Here is a 21236-nt window from a genome sequence, read left to right as displayed (position 1 = left end):
CCGTTCCCAGCGCTGAGCCACAGGGGAGCACCCTATGGCACCGCAGGATCTACCCATTGCTCTGGATCTCCCCCCAGCACACCCATTGCTTTGGGGATCCCCATGTCCGTAAAAACAAGCCGTGCGGGTGCACACCCTGTCACAGGACCCGTCTGTGGTGCCGCACACTCCTCCATGCGCCACAATCGCTCTCGTGCTCCCCGTGCCTTCAATACCCCCATCACTTTGGGGACACCCCTGTCCCTAAAGCCAAGCCATGACAGGAAACACTCTATGCCAGAGCAGAGCCCCTTATTGCTCAGAATCTGTCCCTGGCACCCCCATCACCTTGAGAGGACCCCCCATCACCAAAGTCAAGCCATAAGGGGAGCACCCTATGCCAGAGCAGGGGCCACCCACTGCTCAGGATCCAGCCTTGGCACCCCCATCACTCTGGGGACCCCCCTGTCCCTAAAGCCATGGGAGGATCCCCCTGTGCCACAGCAGATCCTGCATGGTCCCATCTCACTGCCTCAGCTTCCCTCTGGCACTGTGAAACATTCCCCCCACCACACTCAAATTTAAGTATTTTACTTAAATACTTTATTTTTTCATGCTTGGTTGGGGTTTTTTTCCCTTTTTTTTTTATTTTTTCTTTTTTCGTCGCCATTTTCCTGGGAGCAGCAGCCGCCGGCTCTGGAGCGCAGGGGGAGGCAGGATTCAGATGTGGGGGGGCACGGGGATGGGGTAATGCCCTACCAGGAAGGGAGAAGCCTCATCCAGCCCGATCCGGGCCACAAACAGCTCCTGGGAGCGTGGGGACAGGGACATGCATCACCCTGGCTCCTCTGCCTTCCTGCCTGCAGTGATGAGGAGGATGGAACATCCTCCACTTTATATTGTCCCCTCCAGCCAGCACCCCACATCCCCTGGGCCACCAGGTGCCCACCGATGCGGCATCCCCACAGGAGGGAGCAAGACGAGCCTGGGGGTGCAGACAGCCTGGGTTTGGGTCCCTGGGGTGCTGCCGGCTTGTCCCCATGTCCCCAAGGGGTGAGAAGGCGGACGGAGAGAAGGACAGGCAATTAAAGAGGATCAGGACCCAGGCCCTGCTCCTGGGCTGGGTGTCCCCCGAAGGTCCCCATGCCCAGCACTGATGTCCCCCAACTTGTCACTATGTCCTGAGCCCAGGAGGTGAAACCAGGACCCCCTGGTGGTGCCCGCACCCATGTCACCTCCTGGAGCCTTGTCCCCATGCCTGCAAGCCTGACAGAAGACAACCCAGCTGGGAGACACCAGTTAAAATAAAAAAAAACAAAAACAAAGACAGACAAAAAAATCAAAAACAAGAAACGAAGAGAATTCAGCAAACCCCGACCCCGCAAGGTGGCACTGGTGGGGCTCATGGGACAGCAGTGGGGAGCATCCCCTTCCCAGGGTGGGAGGTAGCAGGAGAGGGACGGTGGTGAAGCCCTGGAGGGATGCAGGGAGACAGAGGGGTTCCAGTGGGAGCTGGATGCAAGAGCCCAGCTGGGGGTCAGTGTGTGCCCAGGGTGGAGGTGATGGTGAGCGCATCCTCCTCCTGGATGGTCTCCAGCTCCTCAGTCTGCACTGCCTGTGTGATGAGGGTCAGCTCCTGGCACAGCGTCTCGAAGCGGTAGCTCACACGGATGTCAGGGACGTTGGTGCGACGGATGTCATTGCCCTCTGGACCCTCCTTCAGGTAGTGGGGCCCCAGCCAGTAGCTCTTCACCTGTGGAAAATAGCCAGGAGAAGGTCCCACAGCTGCCTTGCACCCGCCACAGAGTGCTCAGGGTCCCTGGTGGGACTGGAGCCACATTACCTTGTGGGAGAAGCCACTCATCAGGACGCTGTTGCGGGCCAGTTCACACATGTCGCAGGAGCTGAGCTTCCAGACTTGGGTGGCAATGCTGTACTCCTCCATCAGCGGCTCCTGGAGGGGGGACACACAGCCTCAGCACCCATTCACGGGCAACCCTCTTTAGAGGATGGGGTTCCTCAGCTTCTCCAACAGTCTCTGGACCACCAGCATCCTCCTAAGCCTGTTGGCATTGCCTTGCTCATGGCCACCACCAACACCATCCCATCCCTGTGGCTTGGCTGGTGGTCACCCCATAGCTGTTTCTGGGGGGGTTGGTGGTCCTTGACCTCCCAACATACCCACTTACCTTGGTGAAGTGGAACTGGAGGGGGTCGTCGGTGGAGAGGGAGACCATGAGCCCCCGGGAGAGGTACTCAGGCAGGGGGTTGCGGTGGTAGCTGAGGAAGAGGCTGTTGTTGCTCAGCGGGGACATGGCAATGCCAATCTGTGCCAGGTAGTAGAGGTACTGCAGGACAGGGGCCTGGGGGGGACAACATGGTGAGGAGGGGGTCCCAGCCACACTCCCAGCCCTCACAGGGACCCGTATCCCCACTCACCTTGCGGAGCAGCAAACCATGAGAGATGTTCTCCGAGACCATGAAGCCCGAGACGAGGTGATGGATGGGGCCGGCCTCACCGCAGTGTGGGCGCAGGACAAAGGTGTGGAAGCCTCGCTTCCTGCAACACGGGGCCAAACATCATCATCTGACCCCCCTAGATTACTCCCAGGGAGTCCCTGAGGCGCCAGGGACCCTAAAGTGTCCTTACCGTCGGAGGTGGTTGAGCACTGTCATGTTGGCATACATGTAGTACAGGTAGTAGGAGTAGGGGGGATTGTCCTCCTCCACCCAGTTGCCTGGCAAGGGGCTGTCCAGGTTGAAGATGTGATGCTCTGGTTTGGATTCGTCATCCACGCTGTCGAAGCCATCCACCTGCAGGAGAGACAACCCCGGGGTGGGATGGTCACCCCTCCACCAGATCTGCCCTAGCTCTCAAGCTGGGGACTGCGGGTGACACTGGTATCCTCCACCACCTGCCAGGAGCAGGATGTGGTGCTCACGTGTTCCAAGAAGAGGTGCAGCTCCGGATGTTGGGCAGGGTGGATAGTGGCCTCGTAGAGGGGCAGGAAGATGTTTTCCAGCATCTCCTGGAAGTTGGCCAACTGTCTCTTTGTTCGGTAGACATCGCTACAGAGAGACAGACCCCACTCAGAGACACGTGTCCAACCCTACTCCGCTCCAGCCATCAGGGGGTATCCTTGGTCGCCCCACCAAGCACATGGCCTTGGTTTAGGACGTCTGCCCTTCCATTACTCACAAGAGCCGGGGCACTTGCACAAGCCAGCGGACATTGTTGGAGTGGACACGGTGGTTGACAGCCCAGCGGGCCAGCTTGTCCCACTCATCCCGAGAGCGGCCGTAGATGGAGAGCCGCAGCTCAGCGTTTTGGTACTTGCTCTCCTCCAGGTCGGACATCACCTCCTGCCATGGAGGATCAAGTGTTAGCCCTCAGCCACTGGGAAGGGGGACATGGGTAGCACTGCCACCATCGGCACGGCACTGGAGAAAGATGTGGAGGGTCATCCACCGGGGCTGCTCACCTTGATGATGTGGGCAAAGTACTTCCCTGAGATGCGGTTGTCCGTCTTGATGAAGATCTCCCGCAGGATGGACTCACCAATGGGGTTGTACTTGGCGTTGAACTTGTCAAAGCGGTGGAAGGTGTTGCGGTCCTGGCAGGACATAGATGTGAGCTGAGACGCCTCATCACCCCAGAGCTACCACAACATCCCTATCCAGAGCCCCAGACACACTCCACCACACCCTGGAACAATTCCTGAAGATTCCCCCACCCCAGCCAGAGATGAGCTGAGGACCCTGCTTATCCCCAGCATTTGGGGATGTCCCCCATACCGCATGGACATCCAGTGTGTCTACACTCAGGTCATAGGCGGTGAGGTTCATTGTCTCAAAGACCTCCTTGAGCGTCTGCTCCTTGCCCTTCTCCACATGGACAATTTCATCCAGGTGCTTCTTCATGGCTCTCTTAATGAAGCGCAGGAGATGCTTCTGGTTCATGCAGGACGAGGCGTGGATGTGGGTGTCCACCTGCATAGTCAGAGGTGGATGCTCAGCCCTGACAGCCTCCAAGTGCTCCCCAGTCAAGCCAGGACCCCATCTCCACGAGCCCACAGGTACCTTGCGGATGTTGTAGAAGTCGCGGTGGGGGACCTTCTTCTGGGCCGCCAGCTCCTTCATCTCATTGAGCAGCACGTGCATCTGGAACTTGGAGCTCAGGTACTGCAGCCGGCGGTAGCAGAAGGATTTACTGCCCAAGGTAGGGAGGGGGTGTCAGTTTGGGGGAGAGGAGGGAGAACATCCAGCTCTGAAAGGCTGGTGCCCACGAGGATGAGGGGACGCAGCTCTGGACTCTTGGACCCCTCCCCGTGCACAGTGATGATGAGTATGAACATGGGAGCTGCAGTACCATGTGTCATGGCCACCATCATGTCCTTTGGTGCTGTCCCCAAGCTTCTTTCCCCCACAGGACACCCCCCCGGTGGGACCTTTCTCCTTACATGGGCCCATTGATGATCAAAGCCATGAGGAAATTCATGTCGGCAATGAACTCCTGCAGATCGGGGTATGGCAGGTCCAGCTCCGTGCTCCTGCAGGGGGACAGAAGTGGGTCCCATGCTGGGACATGGCCCAGTGGGCTCCTTCCGTGCCCCACGCCACCCACCGCAGCCCCCTAGTAAACTCATCACACCAATCACGCCTGCCCTCATGACTCACTTGTCGGTGACATCCTGCTTGGTGTAAACGTGCACCACGCCACCCACCATCTTCAGCCCAAAGCCCAGATCAGGTGGCATGGTCTTGGGGTCCCACTTCTCGTAGGGGTGCTGCTCCGCAAATGGGGGATGCACAGGGGCATCTGCGGCCAGGAGACACCCAATGAGAAGATCATCATCAGATGACTCCCCAAAAGTCCTCCAAGCACCCCATCCCAACCTGAAGAGCCCACCACCCTGTGCTCACCAGCGGCCACAGGGGTCTCAGGCACCTCCTCGTAGCCACGGGTCTCTAGGGGCTTCTCAGAGAGCTCCTGCAGGTACCGGGCAGTGGTTTTACAGAAGCTCTGCAGTGACAACCCCATGTACTTCTCCCGTAGGAACAACGCCTTCACCACACTCTTGGCTGCATCCAGAAGGTCCGTGAAGGGCACCTGGGAAGGGGGACACCAAAATAAACCAACTCCAAGGTAGGAGTGAACACCCTGAAGACCCTGATGGGTGGTGGGGAGAGGCTCACCCCGCACTTCTCCTCCCCGGAGATGGTGACCCGCTGGAACTCCCGCTCCAGCAGCACCTCCCGCTCCTTGGGGACATGGTCCACCAGGTCCTCGCTCTGCTCCTTGAAGAGCCTGGGGGTACAGACAGTGGCCAGTGAGACAGTGACACATCTGTCCCCATCCCTGTGTCCCTGAGTCCCCCTGGGAGTAGCCCCAGGGTGGCAGGAGGGTGATGGCATTCCCACCACCAGCATCAGGCAGCTGGGTCCCACCCACGTCCCCACTGGTGGTGGCCTTGTGCCCCCCCTGACACATCTCCCAGCCCCACACGAGCACAACGAAAAGTAGGGGGCAGGACAGAGAACGAAATAACTCGTGACAGAGACAACTCCCAAGCGGAGACAGGAGGGAGGGAGAAACACAGCATCAGACCCCGCGTCCTGGGCGGGAGTGACAGGGTCAGGATGGGGTCCCGTGTCACTGGCGGGGCTGGGACCTCCCGGTCCTGGGGGTGACAGGGCCAGTGCTGGGCCCCCCCGCCACCAGCTCACCCCAAAGCCCCAACCCTAAACCCCTCCCCTGGGTGTGTTAACCCCTTCAATGCCAGCGAGAGCAGCCGGGTGGGGACCTTTCAGCTCTAGTGTTTGGGGGAGGCCGGGTCAAAGGGAGCCGGAGGGGTTGGGGTGGTCCCTGACGTCCCCCCATGTCCCCGGCCGGTGGCACGGGGACGGACACTCACTGTAAGTCCGCAGCACTGTCAATTTTCAAGAAGTCCTGTTTGGCTCTGAGCAAAATGTCGGGCTCGAGTCTGGGGACAAGCAGGCAGCGACAGGGCCAGGGGTTGGGGAGGACACAGCCGGGATGAGGAGGGGAGGGTGGGGGGAGAGAGGGACCGAGGAGAGAAAACACCCCGTTAATGCCAAAAACAACCAAAACCACACAAAGAATAACTTAAAAAGGGGACACCAAGCGCAACACCCACGGGAGAGAGAACACAGAGCTGGCACAGAGGACCGACAGCCCCCCCAGGGCACGCAGCGTGGCGGGGGTGGCGCGTCCCCATGCCATGAGGAGGGGACACGATTGTCCCCAGGCTTACTTGACATCCTGGCTGATCTGGCGCTCGAGGCGCTGGCGCCGCTCCTCCAGCTGCTCGATGGGGCTCTCCTCTGGGAACTCGTAGGGCGCCGTGCGCATCTCGCTCTCGGCCAGCGAGCGGCAAAACAGCTCCTGCACCGGGCACCGCTGCCGTGAGCTGCGCTGGTGCCAGGGGAACGGCTCCCTGCGACAGCGGTGCCAGCCCTGCCCCACCACCACCCGCTGCCACACACTGTGGTTGGGCACCCACCACTACCTGGGGAAACTGAGGCAGGGGAGCAGGCAGCTCTGCTGTGCTGGGGGGAGAAGCCTTCAAAACGTGTGGGGAGGGTTTGGGGTGGGGCGGGGATGGAGAGGATGGAAGGGACACCCACAGAGGTGTCTCCTCTCAGCACACAGGACCCTGTGTCCAGTTCTGGTATCCCCAACATAAGGAGGAGATGGAACTGCTGGAACGGGTCAGAGGAGGCCACGGAGATGATGCGAGGGCTGGTGCTCAGGTTGCCCAGAGCAGGGGTGGCTGCCCCATCCCTGGAGGGGTTCAAGGCCAGGTTGGATGGGGCTTGGAGCCCCTGATCCAGTGGGAGGTGTCCCTGCCCATGGTGGGGAGGGGGTGGAACTGGGTGGGCTTTGAGGTCCCTTCCAACCCAACCCACCTCAGCGATCTCCTTGTATTTGCCGTCCATGGATGTGCGCAGGTCCACCGGGAAATGCTTCAGGCAGTGCGGGGTCCCAGGCAGCGAACGCGCCGACTGCAGGGGCCGCACCGTTGCCCCCCCCCGCAGCTCTGCAAGGAGGGGCACGGGCTGAGCTTGAGGGAGGGCGTCACACCCCCTCCTCTCAAGCACTCCCTCAAAAAACCAACCCCACTGCCCTCACCCCCCCAGCCCCCTGAGCTCACACCTGTGCTGTGGAGCCACTGGCTGGTGGGGGGGTCTGCCTGCCCCTCCCCAAACTCATAGCACAGCACAGGAGAGGGAGGAGACACGGTGGGGGGAGCCTGACCTGCCCCTCTGGGATCAGAGGGACCCCCCTCAACATTGCTAAACCCCACCAAAACCCGGCTGGAGGAGGGGCACAGGTAATCAGCCCCCACTGGTTAAAGTTTGGCCACCAGTAAGAGCCCCCCCCCCCCAGATTACCCAAACCAGAACAGGAGGGGCTGGGGAGCACCCAGCACTGAGGGCTGGGTAGGGAAACTGAGGCACGAGCAGCATTGGAGGGCTTCGCTGCCCACCACCCTCTGTGCGAGAGCCGCTCCCCTGCCTCAGCCTCCCCACACCCCAAAAAAGGCAGCCCCCCCACCCCAGTTGCACCCCCCCCCGACTGCAGTACTGCCCCTCGGGGGCCTGGACAGGGGCTATGGGCACCCTGCTGGAGTGGGGGAGCATCAGTGATACAGGGGGGGCAGTGAGGGGGGGCAGTCAGTGATGGGGGGGTCACTTACAAGGGGGATTAGGTGTAGGGGGGTGGCAGTGATGGGGAGGCAGTGACAGTGGGGGACTCACCTGCTGGGGAGGCAGTATTAGTGAGGAAGCGATCAGTGAGGGGGGGGCATCACCTGCAGTGGTGAGGGAGGGTTTGGGGGGGGGAAATAGCGACGGGGGGGCCTCACCTCGGGGATTCGGGGAGGTTAGTGGGGAGGATCAGTGGGGGGGGGCAATGATGGTGGTCTGCACTGCTGGGAAGGCGGGGGGGCGGGTCAGTGATGGGGGGGGCATCACCTGCAGGGGTTGGGGGTAGTGGGGAGGATTGGCGATGGAGGGAGCAGTGATGAGGGTCAGCAATGGGGGGGCCACGGTGGGGGGCAGTGATGGGGGATCAGCGATGGGGGGCAGCGATGGAGTCAGTGATGGGGGGGCAGTGATGGGGGGCAGTGATGGGGGATCAGCGATGGGGTCAGTGATGGGGGGGTCAGTGATGGGGTCAGCGATGGGGGGGCAGCGATGGGGGTGTCAGGGATGGGGGAGCAGCAATGGGGGGGCAGCGATGGCGGGCAGTGATGGGAGATCAGCGATGGGGGAGCAGTGATGGGGTCAGCAATGGGGGTGTCAGGGATCGGGGGGCAGCGATGGGGAGTCATCAATGGGGAGGGAAGTGATGGGGTCACCAATGGGGGTGTCAGTGATGGGGGGCAGTGATGGGGGGGCAGCAATGGGGAGTCAGCGATGGGGGGGGCAGTGATAGGGGTGTCAGTGATGGGGGGGCAGCGATGGGGAGTCAGCGATGGGGGGGCAGTGATGGGGGGGTTAGTGATGGGGGATCAGTGATGGGGGGGCCGCGATGGGGGGGGCAGTGATAGGGGTACCAGCGATGGGGGGGCAGCAATGGGGGGACAGCGATGGGGGATCAGTGATGGGGGGGCAGTGATGGGGTCAGCAATGGGGGTGTCAGCGATGGGGGTGTCAGCGATGGGGGGGCAGTGATGGGATCAGTGATGGGGGGGGCCGCCCCGGGGCTGGGCGATGGAGGGGGGGGGGGGGGTGTCTCACCTGCGGGGGGGGGCGCCTGCAGGCTGCCCCGTTTCTTGAAGGGGCACTTGGCCGGGGCGGCCATGGCAGCTGCGGGGGCGCTGGCTGCGGGACCCGGGCTGGACCAAAGTCCCCGCAGCCCCGCCGGAAGCGGCGCCGAGGAAGAGGATGGGGCGGGAGGAGGATGTGGCGAGGAGGAGGAGGAGGAGGAGGGAGGGAGGGAGGAGGTGGGGGGAGCGGCGCCGCTGGGAGGGGCCCCACCCCAGTCATCGCCCCCCCCAAGACAGGTGCTGAGCCCCCCCCACGCATCGCCCCCCCCCCCCCCAAGATGGGTGCTGAGCCGGGACCCCCACCCCATCGCAGTCATCACCTCCCCAAGATGAGTGTTGACCACCCCCCCACCAGGCATCGCCCCCCCAAGATGGGTGCTGACCCCCCCACCTCCAGGCATCGCTCCCCCCCAGATGGGCGCTGAGCCCTCCACGGGTCAGCCGGGACCCCCCCATCACCGGCATCGCCCCCCAAGATGGGTGCTGAGCCCCCCCAGAATCAGCCGGGACGCCCCCATCACAGGCATCACCCCCCAAGACGGGTGCTGAGCACCTCCCGAGACACTTCCCCCCCAAAGATGGGTGCTGAGCCCCCCCCGAATCAGCCAGGACCCCCCTATCGCAGGCATCACCCCCTAAGATGGGTGCTGACCCCCCCAACAGGCATCGCCCCCCCCAGATGGGTGCTGAGCCCCCCCAACAGGCATCGCCCCCCCCCCCAGATGGGTGCTGAGCCCCCTCCGAGTCAGCCGGGACCCCCCCATCACCGGCATCGACCCCCAAGACGGGTGCTGAGCTCCCCCAACAGGCATCGCCCCCCCCCAGATGGGTGCTGAGCCCCCCCTGAGTCAGCCGGCACCCCCCCATCACAGGCATCAACCCCCCCAAGATGGGTGTTGACCCCCCCCCAGGCATCGCCCCCCCAAGACAGGTGATGAGCCCCCCCCCAGAATCAGCCGGGACCCCCTATTGCAGGCATCGACCCCCCCAAGATGGGTGCTGACCCCCCCATCACAGGCATCGCCCCCCAGGACGGGTGCTCTGCGCCACCCAACACAGCCCCCCCCCCAATCACTGTTGTACTCCCCCCCCCAACAAAACTGAGTACCCCCCAAAATGGGGCATCACCCCCTCTGAGATGAGCATCCCCCCCCAGAGGGGGCACCTCACCCCAAAAAGAGGGAACTCAGCCCCCTCCTCCAATTCCCCCCAACCCTGCAAGGAGCAGGGGGGGCTGTGAACTCAGCACCCATGGGGCCCGACACCCCCAGCCCCACCCCCACCCCGCCCCACCTCGAGGCACCATCAAACTGGGGGCCCCCCGAAACAGGACCAAGCTGGGTCCCCACCTCTCAGAGTCTGGGGGTGCCACATCCTTGTGTGTGTCCCCCCACCCTGTCCCCACATGTCCCCACCTGCACTGACCTGGTGTGGCAAGCGCTGTTTGGGGGTGCCAGGCGCTGTTTGGGAGTGCTGGGGGGTGCCAGGCGCTGGTTTTGGGTGCCAGGCAGTGCTGGGGGGTGCCAGGTGCTGTTTGGGGGTGCTGGGGGGTGCCAGGCTGTGCCCCCACCACCCTCCCGCCGTGTCCCCTAAGCCAGTGCTGGAGCAGGGGGGTATTTTTAGCCAAGAGAATGCAACCAGCCAGGACATGTGTGTCCCCCCCCGTGTCCCCCACTCCATCCCACGGAGAGGGAAAGGGGACAGTGAGATGACACCAGCTGCCAGGGCCACCTCTGTGCCAGGCTGGGGGGGGTGGGGACAGTGGGGACCCCCAGCCTGAGTACTGGGTGAAAGCCACGTCCCTTCTCCAGCTCTGTGACACCAAGTGTGGGGGTGGTATTTTAATTGGACCCCCTTCATTAGCACCAAGTTCATTAGAGGCTCAGAAGAGGCTTTGTGTCCAGGGGACAGCAGGGACAGACTGTCCCCATGCCACCAAGGCTGGCGGGGGCGGGGGGGGGGGCACACACATGGTGGGGATTGTAGGGAAACCAGACCCCAGCAACCCTGAGGGGTACAGGGACTTAGGGGACCTTCAAATGTTGGGGTCATACAGCACTTTATTTGGGACGGGGGGCAATACTCCCCCCCAGTGCCTCCCCTGCACCCAGAACCAGCCCCGGCAGGATGGGATGGGGCACCCACCTGTACCCCTGGGGTGTAGGGGGACCCTGGGGACCCACTGGGATGGGTGCTGAGCTGGGGATTAGGGGTGCTGAGCTGAGGAGGGGGGTGCTGAGCCGAGGAGGGGGGTGCTGAGCTGGGATGGGGGTGCTGAGCTTGGAGAGGGGAGTGCTGAGCTGGGAAGGGGGTGCTGAGCTGGGATGGGGGATGCTGAGCAGGGGAGGGGGGTGCTGAGCTGGGGAGGGGGGTGCTGAGCAGGGGAGGGGGTGGAGGAGGAAGAGGAGGAGGAAGGCTGAAGGCCCGATTCCATTAAAGAGCTTACAGCACCCAGGGGGCTCATTACGAGGTAATTAGCTCCCTTTCCCAGCAAGAGGAATCCCCCAGCACCACCATATCTGCCCCTCCAGCACCCAGGGACACCTGGGGACACACACGGGGCGAGCAGGGGGCTCCCTCGACCCCCAAAGCCCCCCCAGTGCAAGAGGGGGGTGCCCCAACCCCACGGGACCCCTCCAAGCCGTCCCGGGGGACACAGGGCGTCCCCGTCCCTTGCAGGAGGGGGTTTCACATCCCTGCCCCCCCTTACATAAAGCCCTGTGCCCACCTTCCCAAGATGCTCTGACTTTTTTTTTTTTTGCCCTGAGCCCTAATCTTTGCCATCTTGGGCTAATTGGATTTCCTGGGTCACATGGCGAGATAAAAGGTCCCCAAATCCCACGGGCCAAAAAAATCACTTTATCCATGGGGAATTAAAGGAGAGAGCTGGGGGCAGCTGGCCCGTGAGGACCCACCCAACTCTCCTCGCCGTGGGGCAACGCTGACATCAGGGCGACAGGGATCCAGCTCAGCCTTTTGGGGCTCCTCTTTCTCCCCCCATCGCCCACCGCCCGCCCCCGGGGTGCGCGCGCCGTCCCGCACGGAGAGCTGGAAGAGCCCGGGGACCTAGAGGAGCTTGAGGCATTAGAGGAGGAAGACGAGGCCATGGGGAGCGGGGCCAGCGCAGAGGACAAGGAGATGGCCAAGAGGTCCAAGGAGCTGGAGAAGAAGCTCCAAGAGGATGCGGATAAAGAGGCCAAGACAGTCAAGTTGCTCTTGCTTGGTAAGGGTGGAAGGGATGTCCCTGAGGATGATGCGGGAGATGTTCCCCTGTTCCCACCTGGCACGGGGGACCCTGATGATGCTGGGGGGCTGGGGCTGATGGGGGTGGGCAGGGGCAAAAGCAGCCAGGAGAGGGGACTGGGATGGGATGGGATGGGATGGGATGGGATGGGATGGGATGGGATGGGATGGGATGAGATGGGATGGGATGGGATGGGATGAGATGAGATGGGGACAGGACACAGGACAGGGAGTCCTCAACCCCATCAGCTCCTTGTGCTCTGCCTTTCTTCACCTCAAGGAGAGCCCTTTCCCTGCAGCTCGTTAGCCTAATGAGTTGCCATTAATGACTTGAGGTTGTCCCACCAGCTGGATGTCCTCCAGGACTGTCCCTGGGAAGAGCCAGGCTCTTGGAGACAACTAGATGGGTGGCAGGGATGAAGGGACAGCGTGGTGGGGGGGAAGGGACCAGGACACCGGGTGGCACCAGGGCCAGGTTGTGGTGTGTTCCAGGAGTCTCAGGGAGACCGTGGGATGCCCCTGCCCCCAGCACCCCCAAATCTCAGCGCTGGGCACGGGGAAGGTGGGGGACAGTCCCTCGGGGGTGACCCCACGGGGAGGCGTGGGGACCCCACGGGGCAGGGACCTGTGGTGGGGGCTTATCCAGGTGGGGGGGCTGGGGTCAAGGCGATTAGCACCCTAATTCTAAGCAGCTTCCCGTGCTGCCCTAAGCCGCTTACAGCCCCGAAGCCAGCACCGGCGGGCGGGAGGCGTGGGACCCCGGGGGCCGGCAGCCCCAGGGGCCCCCACCACACCTGGGGGTCCCCGAGGTGTGCTCCGGCACTGGGTGCAGGTGGTGACGGGAGCGTGGGGACAATGACACTGGGGGGAGGTGGCTGGGTGGGGTGTCAGGCTCTGGGAGACACAGGGGATGGATTGGGGAGAGGGTTTCTGGTCCCTGCGCGGTGCCCATCACCGTGGCATCAGGCCTGTGGTTTGTCTAGCACTGAGGTGTCCTCCCACCCTTTTCCAGGGGCTGGAGAGTCGGGCAAGAGTACCATCGTGAAGCAGATGAAGTGAGTATGGCCCGAGGCACCCAAACCGGGGAGCCACCAGGATGAGCCCAGCTCTTGGCCCAGGGGTGGCAGGACCCTGCTCACCCCGTCGCGTCCTGCTGGGGCACCTGCTGATTCCCAGGGTGGGATGATGCTGGGGGGGAAGGAGGGGGCACCCCCGGGTGCTGGAGCTCAGGGCTGAGGCTGCTGTGCCCCTCCAGGATCATCCATCAGGATGGCTACACGCCTGAGGAGTGCATGGAGTTCAAGGCCATCATCTACGGCAACATCCTCCAGTCCATCCTGGCCATCATCCGCGCCATGTCCACACTGGGCATCGACTACGCTGAGTCGTCCCGCGCGGTCAGTCAGGGCGGTCGTGTCCCCTCCCCAAACCCATTGCGCCTGCCAAGGGGACGCGGGGCCAGGGAGCCCCCGGAGACAGGGTCCGGAGTGGCCCTGTGCTGTCCCCCTGTCTGCTCCCAGGGGCGTTTGGGGGACAGGGGCCATGACGAAGGGTTCTCCTTGCAGGACGATGGCCGGCAGCTCTTCAACCTGGCCGACTCCATCGAGGAGGGGACCATGCCCCCTGAGCTGGTCGACTGCATCAAGAAGCTGTGGAAGGACGGTGGGGTGCAGGCTTGCTTCGACCGAGCCGCTGAGTACCAGCTCAACGACTCGGCCGCATAGTGAGTGGGGTCCCTGGCTGTGGGATGGGGACACAAGGGACGTGCCTGGGGACCCCCTGGCTGCTCATTGCCATTTCCCCCCCCAGCCTGGCACAATCTGTCCCCTCCCTGCTCCTGGGAATACCTTGGGGCTGCCACCTCTCCTCTATCGCAGTGGTGCAGTGGCTGCAGTCCCCTGTGCCCTAACAATGTCCCTGCAGCCCCCTCAGCTCCCCCCGTGATGGTGCTCCTGGGTCTAGGACAACTCTCCATGGTCAATTCTCCATGGGGCAACACTACGCAGGGAGCCTTAAACCCTAAATCTAACCCTCCCCGTGTAGAGTTGTCCCCGTGTAGAGTTGTCTCCCTGTAGAGCTGTCTCCATGTAGAATTGTCCCTCTGTTAGGGTCATCCCCCTGTAGAGCTGTCTCCATGTAGAACTGTCCCTGTTTAGAGTCATCCTCATGTAGAGGTGTCCCACAAAGAGCTGTCGGCTGCAGAGAGGTGGCCACAGAGAGTTGTCTGTGGAGAATTGTCCTTTTCCAGCGTGGCCTCAGAGTCCCAGCATTTGGCAGAGCTCAGCCCCTCCAACCCTCCCCAAAATGCCGTTGTGGGGTGGGACTTGGGGCAGCCCTCGGCACCGGGTCACATCCCCTCCTGTACCCCCAGTTACCTGAACCAGCTGGACAGGATCACAGCCCCCGGGTACCTCCCCAACGAGCAGGACGTGCTGCGATCCCGAGTGAAGACCACAGGCATCATTGAGACCAAGTTCTCTGTCAAAGACCTGAATTTCAGGTGGGTGGGTGCCCCAACCCCGACGTGGAGGGAGGGTTTGGGGTCAACCTGGTGCTCCAGGAACCACCAACCCCGCTTGCTCCAAGGATGGTCGGTCGCTGCATCCCTGACGCTGCCGAGGACCATCATGCAGGACCACATGTGTCACCTTCCCACCCCATCCATGTCCCCTCCCCAGGATGTTCGACGTGGGAGGGCAGAGATCAGAGCGCAAGAAGTGGATTCACTGCTTCGAGGGCGTGACCTGCATCATCTTTTGTGGGGCGCTGAGCGCCTACGACATGGTGCTGGTGGAGGACGATGAAGTGGTGGGTTGGGGTCCCGGAGGTGTCTGGGAACAGCTCAGCAGCCAAGGGGGAAGAGGAGCTGGGTGCTTGGAGGTGGGAGGGGAGGTTACAGTGGGAGGAGGCCAATATTCCGTGCTGTCCGGTGATCTGGGGAAGGGGTGGGAGATGCAGGATGGAGCTGGCTCCCACCCGGTTGTAGCCAAGCAGCCCAGCCAAGCCATGGATCCATGGATCTGCCCTCCCTGCTGCCCACAAGGAAATCTCCAGTGCTTCCAAGCTTGTCCTGGGCAGAGCAGGCCCCAATGTTGATCTCCTCCCAAGAGCCACCCTCCCACCAGGAAACATTTCCAGATGCACCCAAAGCACCTGAGCAAACGCAGAGGAGCCGGTCTTGGTGCAGGAGAGGAGGAAGAGACACGGGCCGGTCTCGACAAAGGGGAAATCTCTCCGGGAGGCACCTCTCGCCTCACCGTGCCCTCCAAGGGGGGCAGGGAAGTGGCAATAAGGGGCAGCGTTTGTCCTCCCGGCAAGCAGCAGCAAGGGGAAGGATGCCTGGTACCCGGTGAGGGATGCCCCAGCAGAGCTGCTCCTCCAGCACCGGGGTAAAGCGGCTTCGAGGGTGAGGAGGAGCACGACAGCCCCAGACCAGGTCATTTCTCCATAGAAATAAGGGATGAAGATGGCTAGAGCAGAAGCAGGCTGCCTTCTCCCCTGCCTCAAGGCCTGAGACAAAGCATCCTCGCTGGCATCTCCCGCAGCAGCCTTTCCCATGGATGCTCCTTGGTTTTGCTGGAAGCCGGGTTGGGATCAGGATCCGTCACCCTTAGGGCGTGCCAAGGCCAGGCAGGAGCACGCAGCCCGTCCTCAGCCAGGAGGCAGCAGCATGTGTGAAGCACAGAGGGGAAGGAGAGAACATCTTTCCCATCGAAGCCCTCAGGAGAGTCTGTAATGCTTCCCTGCACAGGATGGGGCAGGATTTTGATAGGAATGGTTGGACTCGAGGATCCAGTGGGTCTTTTCCAACCTGGTGATTCTATGATTTGGCCAAAGCCCAAAGGTGGACAGAAAAGCTGCTGCAATGGGAGGCTGGACGGAGCAAAACCATCCCTGTCACCCCTGAAGAACCTGCCTGCTGCTGTACAAATCGTGGGAGATCCACGTTCTATCTTCAGGGCAGCGAAAGCCCCTGGTCAGACTTAGCTCCAGCTGGATGGACCTTCCTCCTCCCACGGATGCCCCTGCAGCAAACTGGAAACTGCACATGTGGTTTAGAACCAGAGATTTCCTTTTCCCTGCTCCTTTCTGAAGCTGTGTGGAACAGGCAGGGGCTGCAGTTCAGCAAGAGCATTTCACAGCTTGGCCTGGATGGTGGGGATGGCAGCTCAACACCCTCACTGAGCACCTTCCAGCAATCGCCCTGAGGCTTCCCTGGATAATTTTCCCAGCACCATCGCTGTAATCTTTTATTCCTGACCATCCCAGAAGCTGCCCGGAGCTGCTTAACCCCCCTGAGCACCACCTGCATTTATCCAGGTCACTCACACCGTGGCACAGGGGATTTTTGGATGGGCGAGAGGGACGTGGTGCAGGCAGAGGCGTCCCCAGCAGCATGGGGACAGGCTCTCGTCTCGGGGATGGAGGGACTGGGGAGGCTGCAGTGGCCAAAAATGGTTTGTAAATCATCCCTTTGTGCCAACGCGCCTGTTTGTTTGCAGAACCGCATGCACGAATCCCTGCACCTTTTCAACAGTATATGCAACCACAAGTTCTTCGCCGCCACGTCCATCATCCTCTTCCTCAACAAGAAGGACCTTTTCGAGGAAAAGATCAAGAAGGTCCATCTCAGCATTTGCTTCCCAGAGTACGATGGTGAGTGGGTTCGTTCTCCTTCCTCGAGAGCCCTAAACCACGGTCGCTGGTGGGGAACCGCGTGGTCCCAACACAGGCACCGCGCTGCAGGTTTGGGTTATGCTGGTATCGGGTCAAGTCCCTGGAGGCAGGAGCAGAGGAGAAGACAGATGCGGCCTTGGGAAAGGATTTGGAAGGATTGAAATGGGATAAAATGGTGCTTTTCAAAATCAGTTTGCTAACTGCCACTGCCGCCCAGCCCTTCTCCTTCTCCTCTTCCTTCTCTGGAGGGAGATTTCAGATCTGTCTCTTAAAGACCAGCCTTAAGCATCCCTTGGTCCTCACCCAGCTCTGACAGTCGTCCCTGCTCAGTAGCAGCAGCGTTTCCTCCCTCCACAGGTCCCAACACATTTGAAGATGCAGGAAATTATATCAAGACCCAGTTCCTTGATCTCAACATGCGAAAGGACGTGAAGGAGATCTACAGCCACATGACCTGTGCCACAGACACACAGAACGTCAAGTTCGTCTTTGACGCCGTCACGGATGTCATCATCAAAGAGAACCTCAAGGACTGCGGCCTCTTCTGAGCAGCTGGGTGGCAGGTACTCAAGAAATGGTTATTACATCCCATAAAAAAGGGCTGGAGGAGGGGAGGGGGATGAGGATGTGGCAGAGGCAGCTCCAGCCTGCTCTGCAGGGCAATGAGATGGAGATTCTTCCAGGCTTTGCCATCAAACACGTCCTGGAGAACAGAGAAGGTGAGGATGCACTGGGAACAGGGAGAAACAGGGGGTTTGGGATTCCACCAGCCCCAGGGCATGACCAGCACCCCCCTTCAGAGCTTCAGGGGGTTTGGTTCCCTTCCCCCGTGGCCTCCCAAAGCCACTGGCCCAGGTTGCCCAGGGATGTTGTGGCTGCCTCAACCCTTGGGGGCCAGGTTGGACGGGGCTTTGAGCCCCCTGATCCAGCGGGAGGTGTCCCTGCCCATGGCAGAAGGGTTGCAACTGGATGATCTTTAAGGTCCTTTCCAACCCAAAACATTCTATGATTCTTTTGCACTCGTTTTGTCCGGCTGCTTCACACCCTTGCATGCGGAGAGAGATGAAAACAGCAGATTACAGCAGAGATTACCCACCTGAGCAAGATCAAACTGTTTTATCTCGGGGCCTCCTGTTGCCACAACACGGGCACTGGCGCTGCCTCCGTTGCTGTTTCCCAGCCCTGGGTCATGGGAAGAACCCGAGCAGTACCCAAGGGCAGCAGGAATCCCATGCCACACTCTGCTTCCCCAGCCTTTCACCTCATCACCATAAAGGTTTAGTTAGGGTTTATAACCCTAATAGTCATGCCTGCCTTTGCCCAACAGCATGAATCATAGAATCATAGAATCACCAGGTTGGAAGAGACCCACTGGATCATCGAGTCCAACCATTCCCATCGATCACTAATCCATGTCCCTCAGCACCTCGTCCACCCGTCCCTTAAACCCCTCCAGGGAAGGTGACTCAACCCCCTCCCTGGGCAGCCTCTGCCAGTGCCCAATCACCCTTTCCATGATTTTTTTTTCCTAATGTCCAGCCTGAACCTCCCCTGGTGGAGCTTGAGGCCATTCCCTCTCGTCCTGTCCCCTGTCCCTTGGGAGAAGAGCCCAGCTCCCTCCTCTCCACAACCTCCTTTCAGGGAGTTGCAGAGAGCAATGAGGTCTCCCCTCAGCCTCCTCTTCTCCAGGCTAAACACCCCCAGCTCTCTCAGCCGTTCCTCATCAGGCCTGTTCTCCAGCCCCCTCACCAGCTTCGTTGCTCTTCTCTGGACTCGCTCCAGAGCCTCAACATCCTTCTTGTGGTGCGAGCAGTGGTGGGAATTTCTTCCCCACTTTCTGAGCAGCTCCCAGCCACCAGCTTCAACACTTTGTTTCTCAGGGAACCTCCAGCGCTTCCCTTGTCCCTGAATATTAGTAGCGAAGCAAGAAAAGAAAGCAAGCGGGCAGGCAGGCAGCTTCCCTGCGGGCTGCTGCAGGGCAGGGGGTGCAGCCCTCAGCCACCAGCTCGTCTTTGTGCTGGGAACAAAGCTCTGAGCAGAGCGCTTGCAGCTCCGACTGAGAACTCGCTCCTAGCATCAAGGGAAATGCAAACCCTGTGCCAAGGCAGGGGGCAGGGAGGCCCTGCCTTCTCCTGAGGCTGCAGCGAAAGCTGCAAGGGTTGATCAGCGAAGGAATACTTGGTGCAAGGCTCCTGGCTTTTTACTGCCACCTGGCTCAGAGCATTTAAGCCGATGAATTATTTACATCACTGTGTATGATGCAACGCAACGTTGCTTCCGTAAACGTACCCTTCCTGCACCATCACAACCTTAACTGCATTGTTTGATAGCATTGTTTGACAGTGGTTTACTCTTATTTTTTTTCCTTCCCCACTAGAAGAGGAAAGAACTTCACTTTCATATCATCGTTCTGCTGAGCAGAGCCAAAAGGACAAACCAAAAATCCAAGTTTCTCGGACCCCCAGCCACCTCCTTCCAAGCCCAGATGAGGAAGGGGCTGAAGCTGAACTTCCTGCTCCCTTTTGTGGCCATTTCCTCTTTTTCTAAAAAGCAAGAAATCCCTGCACCCTGCAGCACACGAAAGGCAGTGTTGAGAAGCGAGATCTGGAGTGGTTTGACAGCAAAGGGCGCACCAGCTGGAAAAGTGGATGTTGAGCTGCCATCCACACACCCTCCCTCCCCCCACCCACTGCACTGGGAAGCGCCAGCAGCATCGCTGGGACAGGGACTCCCCATCCTCTGCTTTCTTCCCTTTATCGAAGTTGAATTAATGAGAGCAGGAGGTTCTGGGGAAGGGGGAGGCTGGGTCACCTACGTGTCACTCCTGGGAAGCAGCCTCAGTGGTCTGGTAGGAGAAAGGAGGGGGGAGCTGGTGCCCTAGGACTGTCCAGGTTGGAGCTGAGGGTGGGGGAGCAGAGGCAGGAGGACACGCAGTCAGGGCTGGGAAGGCCCTCACGGCTACAGGAAGGGAATGGGTTGGATAAAGAGGAAATGGTTACCCGAAAGATTCTCATTCTGCTATTTAGAGCTGTATTTGCTCTTTACCGTTTGTAAATAAATTGATGCTGGTACTGTAGCCAACCCTGTATCCGCTCAGTGTTCACTGCAGCGATCCCCAACACAGCTTCCTTCAACTATAGGAAAATACAATAAAGAAATACGCAAGACCTTGTGTCTGTGGTTTCTTGCACTCTGTTTTTTCTGCAGGGACTGGTCCCAAGCCCTGTGCCTGTGGCCAGGAGCTTGGAGCAGGGAGTATTTTACATTCTCTGCATTCACTCTGTACTGGGTGCACACATGGGTTTCCCACTGAGATCAAGTGGTGCCGACATGCAGCAGAGCAGGGACACCACGATCCTGCCAGGCACCCACGAGGGAATGGAGGCAGAGGTGCCACCAACCAAGAAACCTTCCCAGCCAAAGTCCCCTCCCCACCCAGGCAGGACAAACGCTGCACTTGGACCCTTGCAGGGCTGGGCTGCTGGGGTCAGGGTCCAGTTGAGAGGTATCCCACACATTAAGGTGAAGCCGGAGCACTGGCTCAGGGCTAAAGGAAAATTTGCCAGGCAGGCAGAGCTCCAGGCAGGCTGGGAAAGCATTTCCAGAGAAGAAACATGTTCTCTGTGGCTGCTGGGCAGCGCTGCCCCTTGGACAGCCAGGAGACACCACAGGGTGGCACAGTTCACAGCACCCCAGGGGATTTCATTCTGTATTTCTAGGCAAGTGCCTGCACCTACATCACCCAACAGCAACCATGGATCTGTTGCAGCGAGTCTAGAGGCGGCCACGGAGATGATCTGAGGGCTGGAGCATCTCTCATACAAACACAGGCAGCTGGGAGAGTTACGGTTGTTCAGCCTAGAGAAGAGAAGGCTCCAGGGAGACCTTAGAGCAGCTTCCAGTGCTGAAAGGGGTTCCAGGAAAGCTGGGCAGGGACTCTTGATCAAGGAGTGCAGAGATACGATGAGGAGAATGGTTTCCAGCTGAAAGAGGGGAGATTGAGATGAGATCTTATGAAGAAATGGTTCTCCTGTGAGGGTGGGAAGGCCCTGGCCCAGGCTGCCCAGAGCAGTGGGGGCTGCCCCATCCCTGGAGGGGTTCAAGGCCAGGTTGGATGGGGCCTGGAGCCCCTGATCCAGTGGGAGGTGTCCCTGCCCGTGGCAGGGGTGGGTGGAACTGGATGCGCTTTGAGGCCCCTTCCAACCCAAACCATTCACGATTCTATGATCCAGAGCAGTTGTCTTCCCCTCAGGTTGAAGAGGCAGCGAGACTATAAATAAGCAGTAAACTACCCATCTGCCAATAATGCCGATGATGGGCTGGATGCCTGCCGGTCTCCGTCTGTGCCAGCACAACCCAAGTCCTTGGGAGCAGCAGAACTGGCAGCACAGACACCACCAGCACTCACGCATGATAAAGCAAAAGGAACTTCCCTGATCCAGCAGCTATACCCCTTTCCCTTTAAAGCACTTACCTTCCTTCTCCAGCAAAGCACAGAAAGGGAAAAACACTCCTGGGAAAATGAAGAATAAACTAGAGAAA

At 60.4% G+C, this 21236-nt stretch overlaps 2 protein-coding genes across 2 annotated transcripts; one reads left to right on the top strand and one right to left on the bottom strand.

Moving 5' to 3' along the window:
• Positions 1-554: 554 nt before the first annotated feature.
• Positions 555-8842, bottom strand: AMPD2 (adenosine monophosphate deaminase 2). Its single transcript, XM_069875859.1, has 18 exons — positions 8746-8842; positions 6910-7040; positions 6255-6385; positions 5895-5963; positions 5176-5287; positions 4903-5089; positions 4657-4798; positions 4440-4529; positions 4060-4189; positions 3775-3969; positions 3462-3593; positions 3179-3342; positions 2922-3048; positions 2630-2793; positions 2419-2539; positions 2169-2342; positions 1823-1933; positions 555-1732 (listed from the first exon to the last, which is right to left on the bottom strand). Exons 1-18 carry the CDS (start codon positions 8807-8809, stop codon positions 1517-1519), a joined length of 2460 nt encoding a protein of 819 aa, XP_069731960.1. The 5' UTR covers positions 8810-8842; the 3' UTR covers positions 555-1516.
• A 2717-nt stretch (positions 8843-11559) lies between these two features.
• On the top strand, positions 11560-19856 carry GNAT2 (G protein subunit alpha transducin 2). The gene is made up of 9 exons (XM_069875856.1): positions 11560-11997; positions 13030-13072; positions 13273-13414; positions 13583-13740; positions 14389-14517; positions 14696-14825; positions 16520-16673; positions 17052-17257; positions 19072-19856. The coding sequence occupies exons 1-8, from the start codon at positions 11880-11882 to the stop codon at positions 17240-17242; spliced, it is 1065 nt and encodes a 354-aa protein (XP_069731957.1). The 5' UTR covers positions 11560-11879; the 3' UTR covers positions 17243-17257; positions 19072-19856.
• Positions 19857-21236: the final 1380 nt, after the last annotated feature.

Source organism: Phaenicophaeus curvirostris, chromosome 24 (assembly GCF_032191515.1).
Source record: "Phaenicophaeus curvirostris isolate KB17595 chromosome 24, BPBGC_Pcur_1.0, whole genome shotgun sequence".
NCBI lineage: Eukaryota > Metazoa > Chordata > Aves > Cuculiformes > Cuculidae > Phaenicophaeus > Phaenicophaeus curvirostris.
This window is presented reverse-complemented; position numbering and strand designations above follow the sequence as displayed.

Bases quoted from the DNA above. Each gene is read 5' to 3' on its own strand.
- GNAT2 (XM_069875856.1), top strand. From the start codon at position 11,880: ATGGGGAGCGGGGCCAGCGCAGAGGACAAGGAGATGGCCAAGAGGTCC. The intron at 13,741-14,388 runs GTGAGTGGGGTC...CTGTACCCCCAG, and splicing joins CTCAACGACTCGGCCGCATA to TTACCTGAACCAGCTGGACA. The intron at 14,518-14,695 runs GTGGGTGGGTGC...TCCCCTCCCCAG, and splicing joins GTCAAAGACCTGAATTTCAG to GATGTTCGACGTGGGAGGGC.
- AMPD2 (XM_069875859.1), bottom strand. From the start codon at position 8,809: ATGGCCGCCCCGGCCAAGTGCCCCTTCAAGAAACGGGGCAGCCTGCAG. The intron at 5,288-5,894 runs GTGAGTGTCCGT...CTGTACCCCCAG, and splicing joins GACAGTGCTGCGGACTTACA to GCTCTTCAAGGAGCAGAGCG. The intron at 4,190-4,439 runs GTAAGGAGAAAG...TACCTTGGGCAG, and splicing joins TTGATCATCAATGGGCCCAT to TAAATCCTTCTGCTACCGCC.